At 36.6% G+C, this 13,899-nt stretch overlaps 1 protein-coding gene across 2 annotated transcripts in view; it reads left to right on the forward strand.

Moving 5' to 3' along the window:
* The window catches only part of LOC117214929 (cadherin-87A), a 538,333-nt gene that overhangs the window by 483,675 nt on the left and 40,759 nt on the right, over positions 1-13,899 (forward strand). For both annotated transcript variants that reach the window (XM_033461288.1, XM_033461289.1), the window contains one exon: positions 12,104-12,361. In XM_033461288.1, the coding sequence (XP_033317179.1) occupies positions 12,104-12,361 (258 nt within the window). The remainder of the gene's footprint in view (positions 1-12,103; positions 12,362-13,899) is intronic.

Genomic DNA, 13,899 nt, shown 5'->3' on the forward strand with positions numbered 1-13,899 from the left:
TACTTCCCAAACACTCCTAGAAAGCACAACAACATAATAGGCAAGGGGGGGCGGGAAACCCACTTGCCCGTTGTATATACTTCTAAGATGATATTTGGTTTTCCACCTTTGCAAATATGCCCAGGAGTGGTTTCGAACGCGCGACATCTTACTACCAAATACGCCCTTTACGAGCGTAGCTAGCGAACCCGCCGAGTATTTAGTAGTTATTGACTCATTAATCTGTCCATCGAGTTGTCTTTATACCAGAGTCTTCAATGTTGCTACAACGGACACGTGTTTTACAGCTGATGACCCAAGATTGTCATCTAAACCTCAAAATATAGAATATTGGAAAATATAGAATATATAGAATAGAAGATATAGAATAAATATTTTTCGTTTGAGGCTTTGTTTTCGAGAAAATCGACTTGAAATTTTCGCTCTATCACGTCTCGTTATAACGGATCTCACTGCAGATCGTTGTCTCGGTGGAAAAATTAAAAAAAAGAAAAAAAAAGAAAGAAAATTAAAAAAAAAATTTTATTCTATATTTTCGACTTCTTTTTTCGCGTAGAATCACCCCCTTTCCGCTTGTACCACTAGTTACCAACCACCCCGTATATTTATATGAGTGCCAAATGTCAATGGGACAAAGTTCAGGTGCAGACTATAATTAAATGATGACTCGAGCTCTACAGATGTAAAACTGTCGATACAGAACATCCTGTCATAAATGATAGTAACAATCGCACAGTGGATTGATACCGGATCAGCAAGTGAGCAAGTGGATGAACTTAACATAGAAGTGCGGCTGCCCAAAAATAATCCACACGATGCTATATCCAGTGATATAATCGCTGCTATCTAAAATTAGCCCATCGATGAGGTTATAGAAAATGAACAAATTAGTCATAAAGAAGGTGCTTCAATCTTTTGAATAAGGAAGACACACTCAGTCTAACAGAAAGTTTAATGATGCTAAGAGGATGGCATGATAAAACACTTTTAAAAGCAGTGTTGAGCAAATAATTTAATTAAATAATTGTATTACAAATGAGAAATATGGTTATAGTACAAAAGCAATTACATCTCTTGGAAATAAAAGGCTCATCTTGGTATACCAGGTATGTAAACATGAAACCGGAATTTTTGTATAGAAAATACACGTTTATTGTATGAAAATGATTAAAAATATTTTATTCGAAGTATTGCCCATCGCTAGCTATACATTTTCCCACCTGTCTGGAAATTGGTGGATGCCACGCCAAAAAAAAACTGTCGCTCTTTTGAGGTAAACCAGTCATCGAGCCATTTTCGTACATTTTCGTAAGAAGCGAAGTGCTGGTCAGAAAGTGCGTGTCCCATCGATGCAAATAAATAGTAATTGGACGGAGCCAAGTCTGGTGAGTAAGCGGCGTGCGAAAGTATTTCCCAACTGAACGCTTCGATCCTTTCCTTGACCGGTTTTGCTGTATGCGATGGTGCATTATCATCAAGCAAAATTACTTTGTGTCGCCTTTTTTGATATTCTGGTCGTTCTTCACGCAAAGCTTGATTCAAATCGATCATTTGTTGTCGGTAGCGCTCAGTATTAACGATTTCGCCAGGTTTTAACAGCTCATAATAGATCACATCCTTCTGATCCCACCAAACACAGAGCATTGTCTTCCGTTCATAGCGATTTGGTCTTGTAGTCGATGTCGGTGGTTCGCCTGGAACTACCCATGATCTTTTACGCTCAGGATTCTCAAAATATATCGACTTTTCATCGCCAGTCACAATTCGGTGGAGAAATGGCTTTCTTTTGTATCTGGCGAGCAGCATTTCGCAAGTGGTTTTTTGGTTTTCCTGCTGTCTTTCATTCAGTTCATGTGGAACCCACTTTCCCACCTTCTAGATCTTTCCCATGGCTTTCAAACGTATGGAGACGGCTTCTCGTGTCACGTTTAATTGATCAGCAAGTTGTTGTTGCGTTTGAGCGTCATCCTCATCTAACGATGCTTGCAATTTGCTGTCTTGAAACTTTTTCGGTGGTCTTCCACGTTCTTCGCTCCTCACGTCAAAATTGCCACTTCTGAATTTTTTAAACCACTCAAAGTACTGTGATTTACCAAGAGCGTGCTCACCGTAAGCTTCGACAAGCATTCGATGCGATTCTGCAGCAGTTTTCTTCAAATGGTAACAGAAAATCAATGCTATTCGCAAATCGTAGTTTCCAGGCACAAAATTTGACACGTTCAACGCTATTACAAACCATGCTGTTGTATGAAACTTCTTTGTTCCGAGTCGAAAATGTTTGTGAGATGTCAACAAAGACTTTTGGCATCAATGACGCAGTTTAGTGATAATTATCAGCTAGGGTCATCTATAGGCAAATTTCGGTTTCATACTTACAGACCTGATAGAAAACTCGTTTTCATTTATTTGCCCTCGAGCCTCGATTATTCGTTGAACCTGGATTTCTCAGAACTCCTCGACCTGTCTCGATTAAGTAGGTTAACCGAGGTCCTATCTTAAAACCAAAACAGAGATTCGTTTCATTCGATAAACGTTATGTCTACGATTTTCCTAAATGCGATAAAATAATCAAATATGGCAAATATTGTTCATACTTTCACGCATCACGTGTGTTTTACGTATTCGTGTATTTCCAAATATTCCATTAACCTTCCATATTGTAATTAAGATCTCGTATTCGTGTTAGTAGCTTCGCAACTCCCTTTGAACTCGATAAGCAACGTCAAAGTGTCACGTGGCAAGCTAATAAAGTGCTGGTGTCGAGCAATTCGGGGAAACGTCGCGACACAACCAGCACCTCGTTGCGATTGCATCGATAAAGGGGAAGGTCACAGTGTCGACTGATCGCGGAGGCTGTTTGCCGTTCGTGCACGGACCTCCGCTGTCGCGAGCGTGTCGTCGAAATAAAAGCGCAAAACCGAGCGAAACAGGGTCTTGTCGAGCTTTTGTGCGGCGGATCGCGATTCTCTGCACGTAGCCGCGATACACGACGAACAGAGCAGCGGGTAGCACGACGCGGGGATAAACCGAGGCGGCGGGGTTGTCGGCGCATTGTGTCCCTCGAAAGTGGTTACGTTGTCCCGTCCCTCTGTCTGCAACCGACAGGAAACTCAAGAATAAGAGGAGGATTATCTGGAACCGTTGCGGAACCGCGAGACGAGGAAAGAAATGAAAAGGGAGATGAGAAAGAAAGAAAGAAAGAAAAGAATTGAAGGAAAGAACGGGAAGAGAACCGCGGACTAAAAAGACAGATTCGAAGAGAGTAGAGAGGAAAGTCGCGTGATTGTGTCGGTTCAAAAAGGAAGCAGAGGAGTTTCCAAGGTTATTCACAGTCAGAGATACAAGAAGGAGAGACGGGGAAGGGTATGTAACTGCGAAGGGTAAAGCAAGGAGGATGCGGGATCCAAAGGGGCGTGTTTTCGCGGACGGAAAAGGAACTTCCTCTCTGGGCTCTGTCACGTTGAAATTACCGTGCTCGCGGATCGCTCGCGTGTTGAGAGAGAGGCAACGTGTGCAACACGGTGACGCGCGTGATAATGATAAGACCGTGCATCGTATTTGGATCCTTGACCCCCTGCTCCCTCGCTAAATTGCAGTCATTACGTTGAATTGTACGCTTCTGTCTCTTTTTACTTCCTGCCGCACCGCGGACATGCACCGAGCGTCAACTTACCGTTTCAACTTTCTTCGGTTTTGCAACAAGTTTTTCTTTCACGCGAATAAGTAATATCGATGATGAGCGAAAATGTCGCTTCGCAGCAGCCTTTCTTCGAATTTCAGAAAAAAAGGTTTAATCGGTTTAGTTTAATCTGCAATTGAGTTTACGAATAATTGAAACAGTGAGAGTAAAAAAATAGAGTAAGTAAATACGTGTGTGTGTATGTGTGTAAGTAGATATGTAAATGATTGTTTGGAACAAAAATATTTGATAATAAACAATAATAAAATAACGAAAGTATCTAATATGAATATCTACTACTTTTTCCCGCCAAAAAATACATCGCAAAGAAAGTGACTATATCTATAGATTTTCCATCTTTTTATAGAAACATATTATCCTTCGATAGAAAAAAGGCCCAAACAAAAAATCTATAACATCATCCATTTTATCTTAATGAAGCAGATTTAAAAGACATAGAAAACGATGGTATTTACTAAGTGGAAAAACATCCAGTTTGATTTTGTTTAATCACGTTCATAAAGATACAAAATTGTATAAACATCCGCGATAATAGAATTAATAATTTGCAAGTTACGATTAGACAGCGGATATTTCTGCAAATTTATATTTTTATAGAATAGAATTTAAACAAGCAATTGAAATGGAATCTAAGCGAAAAGTTTCATCTAGTATCTGACATTTCATCGTCATTTGGGAATGTGAAAATAGAAGCAATACGTCACACATAACTGAAAATAGATACCAAGATTACGTACTTTAGATGTTGAAACACGACTTGGAATATTAAGAAATAACGTAGTGCGCCACTCGCGAAAAAACAGAGTGTTACAGAAGACTCTGCAACGACGAATTCGTTTATTTTTGCTGTTTTTTAACTAGCCACGTATCTACTTTAAATTCCAAGTTTACAGATTCGAGCACTTAACGGCAAAGATCGATCAAGCGACGGAATCTCGGTCTCTTACCCTGTAAAAACTTACAATTTGTTTATAACGCGTAATATGTAATATTAGACCAGTAAAAGACAAATAAAAAAAGCGAAGCTCATTTTTTTTCCAATTTTGTTAATGGAACTCGTTGACACTTTACGTACTTCATACGGTGTCCTATAAAAATGTTAACTACTGTTAAATAAAACAGTAAAGAAGTGCAATCGATTCGATAAACGAAACGTTATAAAAGTGTTTTTACATTACATGCTTGAATAATACGAAACCGTCATCAATATATTAGAACCGTTATCAATATTGATTGCTCGGAAGATTCATTCCGATTTTTGAGGAATTTAATAAAATAATAAATTTTGCTTAGCACCTCTCCATCGGAAAAACTGTTTTCAAGCATATCACGCTAAGAAACGTTACTAAAAGTACCTTTAAATGTGCTCGTTGATTTTTAATAAAATATTACACTCGTTAAATGCTGCTCGGGAAGTTCGTTCCGATTTTTAACTCTTTGTTCGACATAAAAAATCACATGGGAAAGTTTTCCACCGAAAAACCTGAGAGATTCTTCGAGCATGGAATATTCAAATTGCGTGAAGGATGGGGAAGGTTGTGGAACGAAATGGCACCCATGTAATTCAACAAATGTATATCGAATCGAAATGTAAATCAGAACGAACCTCGGCAACCGTTTGAATCTGTTCAATCGATTGCTAAAATACGCATTTTCAATTTTACAATTTTATTTTCCCATTCAGGTTATATGCTTTGTCAGAGTATACGATCGTCAATGTGTTAAGTGTAACTGGTAGTTGTAAATCTCTGTATTCCTCTTAAAGAAACGCTTTATCTGAATATTCTCGTATTACAAAATTCATCTTAAGCAATGCTCCTCGTGTGTTCACCTTCGTCATGAAAACGTTCTTTCTTGCCACGTCTCGTTATTTTCTTCGCGTTGCATTGTACACGTACGATCGTGCACAATTAGGTCGACGTTATTCGAGATTCGCTTGCTCGAAAACCAGCAGCATTGTGGCTCGACCATTACGCATGCATGAACGGCTACGGTGCACGTTTTCGAAAGGACAAAGTTACTACGGAAGTTTCGCTATCCTTCAGAGAAGCCTTTTGATTTGATGTGGAACGTGCTTCAGCCTAAAACGTGAGAAACCTGTAGTTACGTCACTGGTTCTATTTTAAAGCATCGATGATTCGCGAGTCGATTTGCCGCCTTGAAACGTGAACCGTTGCTCGCAGATGTAAAATGTAAGTTAGAAACTCCGACAGACTGTTTAACTTGTCGGCAAATTTGCTGCCGATGGGGCTTCTTCTATGGTTTGATTTTCACGCTAAAATTCTTGACTCTCTTTCACACGCTCGGGTGAATGTCCTTTGGCGCGTTATCGCCGTATTCCACGTTTAAATTTCTGTTGTGCTATCGTTGCACAACGATCTCCAAAATTGTTCACTGACCAATTCGAACTCTGCCTTTGTCCACACGTGTTAAGACACTCGTGAAAACTGAAGTAGATTTCAGACAGTCGAAGAGTTATTTGCGAAGATATTAAACTAGGTATAATATTCAACACTACAGTAATTTCATCGATTTGGTGCGTACAATGTAGTCTCAGTTATCATTCGAGGTGTTGTGAACTGTACTATAATTTCATGTTTTTTGAAATTTTCAAGTCATCACAAATCATCAATTTTCTTTTACAAAGAGTAGGGAAGTGTATAGAAGTGTACAGAAAGGAAACAGTACAGTCAGGTATTGTGAAAGCAGGTAATCAAACTTTCGGTCGATTAAATAATTAATTAAACCTAAATACATGCACAGTATTACATTATCAAAATTTTCCTTTTACGATTTTCGATTATCCGAGGGAGAACCATCGTATCATCTCGTATAAATAATCGAATTTCTTTACCGTGTATATATATGTATATTTAACAGGTCTTTAAATCCCTATTTGGATCAACTTTGACCTATTTATTATTGTATTATTATTGCGTTCACTGTTATTCAATTTCATGCATATTATAAACTTTGATTCAGATGTAGAAGAGAACCGTGCGAGCCAGCGCGAAATTATTAAAATTCATCGTATTAACGAAACACCTGCAAATAACTTTAACAAATCCGCACCATACATTTCAGATCTTAATCCTACACGAGTATCTTCTCTACATAGAATTCGAATAAATAAAATTCTAATGAATAATTCTAGTCGACCACGAACGATAGATATAACTTCGTTAGTTTTAGCAGCTTGGAAACTGTAAGGAAGAAAGAAACTCTTTTTACTTTTTCAAACAGGTATAACGAAACGTCCTCTGAAAACAGATTCAAAGACTGCCATTGTCTCAGACACACATCTTCCATGCAATGTACTCCAACACCTGTGCATTCTTTTCTTCTCTATTCCACCTTTTCTTTCGCTCACTTTGGCCCAGCTATGCAAACATTCCTAGAATACATTCAGACACGTCCATCTCATACCTTGCACTGCCATGCACTCTTCCTTTCATCCCTTTTCGCTAGAACTCGACCACTTGCTCCTTTCACGTGTCTCTAGTATTCGAAACTCGCAATAAGTAGCCATGCGAAATTCCTATTACCAAGATGCAAATTTAGCATCTTGGTCGAATCGTGTTTCAACTTTAACCCTTTCGCTTCAACAGTCCAGTGTGCCGAAGTACTGTCACTGAATGGAAACGCGCGCCAGAAATACGCACAGTGTGCGTGCTTGCTGTATATACGTTTTCCTAAGTCTTAAGTAACAATAATTCTTGTAAGAACCGTATATGAAATATCGTTTCACTGTCAATGGATTTAATAGATTTTTTAGCGTAAAACAGTATACGATCGTTTGGATGTTTGAAATATATTGCGTGAAACGTTTTGATGTTGTTTGAACAATTTGTAACTGTAAGAAGTGATTAATCCAATTTGTCAATAAAATCAACAGAGAATGTTCTGCCGATAACGAAAAAATATATTATTGGCTACAGATAGCACTTGTATATACATCATTTGGATGCCGGATATATGGGATGCCGGACTCAGAAGTCGTCGCCTATATGCGGCGCTCGTACCCAGAGGTCATCTTGTGGATGCCGCCTATAAGTGGCGCTCGTACCCACAGGTCATCTTGTGGATGCCTCCTGTAAGCGACGCTCGAAGCGAAAGGGTTAATAATGCTCGTTATAACGTTCGAATGGCGTAGATTTCTTGCTTCTACGAGTTGTAAATCCCAAGTTAGCCAAGTATTGGGTTGGCAACTAAGTGATTGCGGATTTTCTCATTACCACTTAATGACAAAATCCGCAATCACTTAGTTGCCAACCCAATAGTACGCTATTCTTTCGCCACTGTCTGAATCATTTGAATCGATTGTCGTCGATGTACGAGCCACGAATGGTTTCAAAATAGATGCACTTCGAGATAATTTTGTGGCTAATTTTATTTTCGCTTAAAGAGTTTTTAAAAGTGAATGTTCATTCCGCGAGCGTAGCACGTAAGGTATTTCATAAAGTACGATATTGTAAAAATTTGCGCAAGAATTTGATTAATATATAAGTTACGCGGAAATACTGAACTTCACTGTGGCTGGAAACTTTTGGCAGCCAATATACAAGGTGACTCAGAAAATCATGGTGGTCGAGTGGTGATTATTAGAAATAAGTCGAAGAAAAGGAGTAACATTTTTTCGTTTAAAGCTTCCTTTGAATTAATTATTATTAATGGAATGAAGGAATAATTAATAAAGAAATAGTTGCTAAAATTATTGTTAAAACGTGGAGTAATAGATGGATCGTTTTCAAACATGGACAATGTCACGATAATAAAATGACTCGTACAAACTAGGGATCTCATCCTTATTTACGAAATTATTCTAATTAAATGCAAAATAAAGTAGTGTAATAATACAAACATCAGCAGAAACACAAGTTCTTTTTATTATTATTATTTAATTTATACTTTACAATTTGTCCAGCTGGACATTTGGTAAATTTTTCTAATTTAATTGCTAAATAGAACGTGGATGGCTATCCCAGCAGGATACCACCTTCGAGTTTGTCTATTTCATTTCTTTAGTGAGGTCAGTGGGGTATTTTCTTTTTAGTCTTCTTCCTATAAGAGTCGAATACAAGTTTCATAATTCGAAACTTCCAGTTAATACGCAGCTATCTGATGAATTTTCAAGCTCATTTCTTTTTTTTTTTTTCGAAAACGAACCTTTGAATGAAAAAAGATTCTTTTTTTCGACTTATTTTTACAATCATCTTCCTGCCGGTTGTATCACAAATTTCGGGACACCCTGTATATAGACGTTTGCTTTACAAGGTAAAAGATATACAGAAGCGACGTATGTTATATTCAAGAAAACTATTTGAAGACTCTGTGCAGTTTCTGCGCGTTGAACTTTTTGCAAAGCCTGTGATGGCAAAGCTAGGATAGCTCGTTGCTAATTAGCTAATTCTATTAGCAACTCGTGTCAGGTAGCCGGAAATGCACTTAAAATGACGCGATCCGCAGCCATGGGTTACAGTAAATTTTCTAATTTGGGATGTTTTGATGGTCGTTGAACGATAAAGCAAGACAGGAATTCCAAAGGCAACTAGCAAAGAAAAGATACCAAGGCAAAAATAACGAGCTAATTTGTTTGCCAAACTTTCAATAAAACTTTCAATAGACTTCCAATATCGCAATATAACAATACGTGTCGTAACAATACACAGACGTGGTAATATCGACTTGTATTACGAAAAAAAGAAAACTCTCATAATAATTCATATGGAACACGTACATACATGTATAAGAGATACATACATATACTCTATATGCAAATTGTTTATTAATACACAGATATCCCGAGTGCTAAAGTGTTACGTATTATTAATTAAACGCTTCAACAAATCATTCCGTGACGCCTGCTAAAGGAGAAAAAAATGCTCTCCTTTTATTCAAATGGAAAATTTTTTTTCTTTTTTTTATTTGCTAGAATTTTTACAATCAATTGTCATTGAGAATAATAAGTAAATTATTAAATGGAAAATGAAAGATATTTATTTCTTGTTCGACTAATTCTTATTAAACCGAACAAAGAGACTGGGACAGCAAGTTAAAGAAACATCTGATTTTACAGAAAGAATTTGTATTTTTATGTATCATTATGTATTTTTCTGATAATTTGCAAGTTACTCTTACGTGTACTTTTATTCTTCTCCTCTCTCGAGCTTGTAAATGTCTCGAAGTACAACATCTCCGCGCTTCTTCAACAGAAGAAGCTTCAGTTCTTCGTCTCGGGGTGTAACACCATCATCTTCCCTACTTTTTTCGCTTGATGACAGCCGGAAGTGATCTCCGATCGGTTTCGTTTTCCTTCCCATCCATGGACGAGTCTTGTGATCTAGGAATCGTGAAAAACAGGAACTACGGTGTCGGGATTCGAACTTGGGTGTGGGATGACGTTTGTAGCTGACTACGTGAAGCACAACGTGATTATCGTTCTATCGAACTTAATATCTTGTCTTTCTACCTATGTAGAATAAAAATTTGCTATTATTCATATTTATTATCCAATTTGATAAGAGCTGTCCGAATAACAAAAATCGACTACCTTCCATTTTGAGGAACCGAGAGAGTCTGGTTTTTCGTGGCCTTAGCAGACTTTGTCCCAGGAGAAGCTGCCGTTAAACGATTTAGCGTCCTAAATCACTTAGTTTAATTAAAAAAGAACGATATTATGATATTGGTTTCTGGGGGACAGTCCACGAGATTTTGTTTAAGCCGCTCAAGTAGCCGCACAGCAGATTAAGTAACAGCGATGCTGTTAACAAGTGTTTCAAAACGAGAGATATCAACATCAAGTAGAATAACGTAGCAAATAAACATCTTAGAGAGAAGGCAAACTTGTTTACTTCGCTTCGTTTTACAATGAAACAAATATACGTAATGCGATCGTAATTATTTATCTCGAAAATTGTACGCAAGAACTGAAGACGTTCGTTCCATTGTCCTCTTTGTTTTCTCCTCCAGCAGGCAATACAACGAGATTTATGTATGTAGATATCAGAGTGACTGCTTAAGAAAATTGCTGCCGTGCAGCAAAAGCTTAAATGTAAACACAACGTTTAAGCACGTGGTTTTGGTGCTATCAGTCAAAAAAGTCTGCTCGCTAGAATTGAGAAGTTGGCAAACGAGGTGCCACTCTCTGAAAAGCGGCGAACTGTTCCATCGGCCTTAACGACGTTTGTTTTTCTCTCAATTAATGTTCATTATCCAAGATTAATCGACTGGAAGATGACCCAAGAGAAAACGCGATTATACATACTTCAACGATCCCTATTTTTTTGCACTTGCATCGTAGCCTGGTACGTTTAAACTTTCGCTTGTAATTCGTTTTTGTCTCAACGAAGTATAAACTTGGAAATATCTGCAAACGAGCGGTGCTTGTAATTAAAATAAATAGTCCGAACGGTACAAAATTTGATAAAGCTTGATAATAAAATTTGATAAAATTTTGAAGAAACACGCTTTACGAATAAAGGATACAATCTTATGTGTTGAGAAAAACATAATATGTACACAGGATAAAATTATGTTTTATTTAAAACTACCTGTTACTTTTGGCATTTATTTATTTATGTCTGAAATTAACAAACTTACTTGCATACTCTCTGATTGTAACAATAGATCTTTGTTTAATGAGATTTCTTTGTTTTATTTTATTGTCCTTTCTGTCACTCTCAAAATTATTGCTCTCTGATTTCTTGTTTAACGAGATTTATTATTATTCCATCATATTATACTTCTCGGTAGAATTTGATGTATTTTCCTGTATCCTTAACTATTATCGGATAGTTAATTTTTTATGCGTATTCTTTAAGAATAAATTTTAGGTTAACAGAGAAACACGTTATTCCCCTAAATAGTCATTTTCTAAATCTACCATTCTCGGAATTATTGTCCTAGCTTTAAATGCTTCCCACCAAATTGATCAAACGAAAAACATCGATTGAAATACGCTATTTACCATACAATAACAGACACTATATATATATATATGTAATAACGTAAATCCTTAGGGTAAATCAGACGATCGATTCTGGAAAATTGAATTTATTTTGGGCATAATTAAATTAAATACAATAACAGTTAATAACGAATCTACTACAAATTTTACCTGGAAAATGGAGAATCGATTTTCCAAGTCCTGAATTACCGTTCTTCTCTCGTGATCTATTTTATTCAGCAAATGACTGGCGGTAAAACAAAAGAAAAGTAAAAAGTGTCGATTGCCGGGCAGTTTGAATTCCATAGAATTTACATATATACATATATTCAAAACATTTATAAAATAACATGAGATCGTTATTTCTAATAAATTTTGCAAATAAACGCGCATATTTTCACGAATTATATTCGAAGCAGCAATTCGGTCAATTTATGCGAATTATCTACCTGTTTCAGGAGTATGATACAATACGATTCCGCGTGACGCTTGAAGACGAAGTGCCAACAGGGCAACAACCGAACATCGTAGGCGTAGATGCATACGTAATTGTGCTGGACGAAAATGACAATCCTCCGCGTTTTCTCAACGTGCCATACGAGGCCGTGGCCGAGGAGGATCTCCCAGTTGGCTCGACAATCCTTCCGGGTATCAGAGTAATGGATCCTGACCTGTTGGGCGACACCATAGATCTAACCTGCGTTCCTCAGCCACAGGTGAGTCATTAATACTCGTTACACCGCTAATATCCCATGGGCACTTATCGCAGCCCGATTCGTTGATCAAATTTTCGTTTGTTTCCACTATATCTTCCTCGGCGAGCTGAAACCTTGCTGTTTCCTTATTTTTATTTTTCCTATCCTTATTTTTGGCGAGGAACCTTGCCGGAGGAATCAAATCGTTCCTCGACGTTTCATCAACTACGGAAATAAATATTGTGCCTTAAGTTAAGTTATGCTGTAAGTTTAAACTTTTTTTTAGCAGATTGTAACTCGTTTTCGTAGTACTTTCGTGATTCTTCGTGATTCTCTGTTTACATAATCCATTATTTTTTCCAAACAATGGTTTTACAGTTTTTACAATATTTTTTCAATAAGTCGTAGATGTGAGTAAGTCGGAAGCAAAATATAAATAAACAGTATTTATTCTGCTTAAAATTAACATGATTTTTACATACGTGACGTGTTGGCAAATATCACGTTGGGTCGAGATAAACCCGCTACGATCGTTCCAGGGTTAACAGTGTATGTTGTTAGAAAGTTTCTTAAGTTTGAAGAAAATAAACATCGTCTCTTGAACTTCGCTTCTTTGTACGAATCATGGAAATTATAGAAAAAGGTTTTATAAATATATTAGTATGAATCAGCATAATAATTTAAACGACTGTATGTACATATACAATATTTCCGTATATTTCTTTGGATATGTGTATGCAAATAGCCAATTTCCATAGCCAAACAAACCTCGAAGTTCTAAATATTTTTAATATCGTTGATTGCGTTTCAAATGATGATTTCGTGAAAAATTATGAATCATAAAATTGCCTTCGAGTATTACTATTTAGAAAATTTTCAAAACCATTACTGATGTATTGTAAATACTCAAATATACTCTATGAAATACCAAGCTCTGCTTTCTGTGAAAAATACGATTAAATAGGATGAAGTAAAACGATTTTAATCTTTAAAATTAAGGGTTAAACAGTGATTAACTAATTGATCAGCATTTGATAGTTAATAAAATTAATGATATTTCCGGTGGTCATTTTGAAAGCAATTAGGATTCAATTTCTTTTTAATTAGTGCGCATCTGGGATGCATGGCCTTTCATTAAGTTAATGAGCAGTGTGGTGGAAGTTACAGTTTCAAGAGATAGATAGGTAATTAACATTCGATATATCTTCCTTGTTGGCGATTCGATAAACATATTTATTATTAAATAAATGTCAATCCTTCCGTAAACGATAAAAGATTTTGTCAGTTCAATATATTTAAAAACATATCAACTTCTTAAACTATTGTTAGTAAATTAAAACTGATCTCTTTAATTTTGAAAAAGTTAAATACGAAGAAATACGTAACAGAAGCTATACAACTTCGATAATTTACTATTATTTTTCCCAATTTTACTTTTGTTCGTTAAAATGTTATTTTTAACCTGAAAAAGGCAGTACTAATTTTTTTCTAGCTGTCACGTGTCCGCAATATATTTTTATTTTTTGTATTCAATAGTCGCGCAGAATTGGCTGTCTCCA

This window comes from Bombus bifarius, unplaced genomic scaffold (genome assembly GCF_011952205.1).
Source record: "Bombus bifarius isolate JDL3187 unplaced genomic scaffold, Bbif_JDL3187 scf7180000009275, whole genome shotgun sequence".
In the NCBI taxonomy this organism is placed as follows: domain Eukaryota; kingdom Metazoa; phylum Arthropoda; class Insecta; order Hymenoptera; family Apidae; genus Bombus; species Bombus bifarius.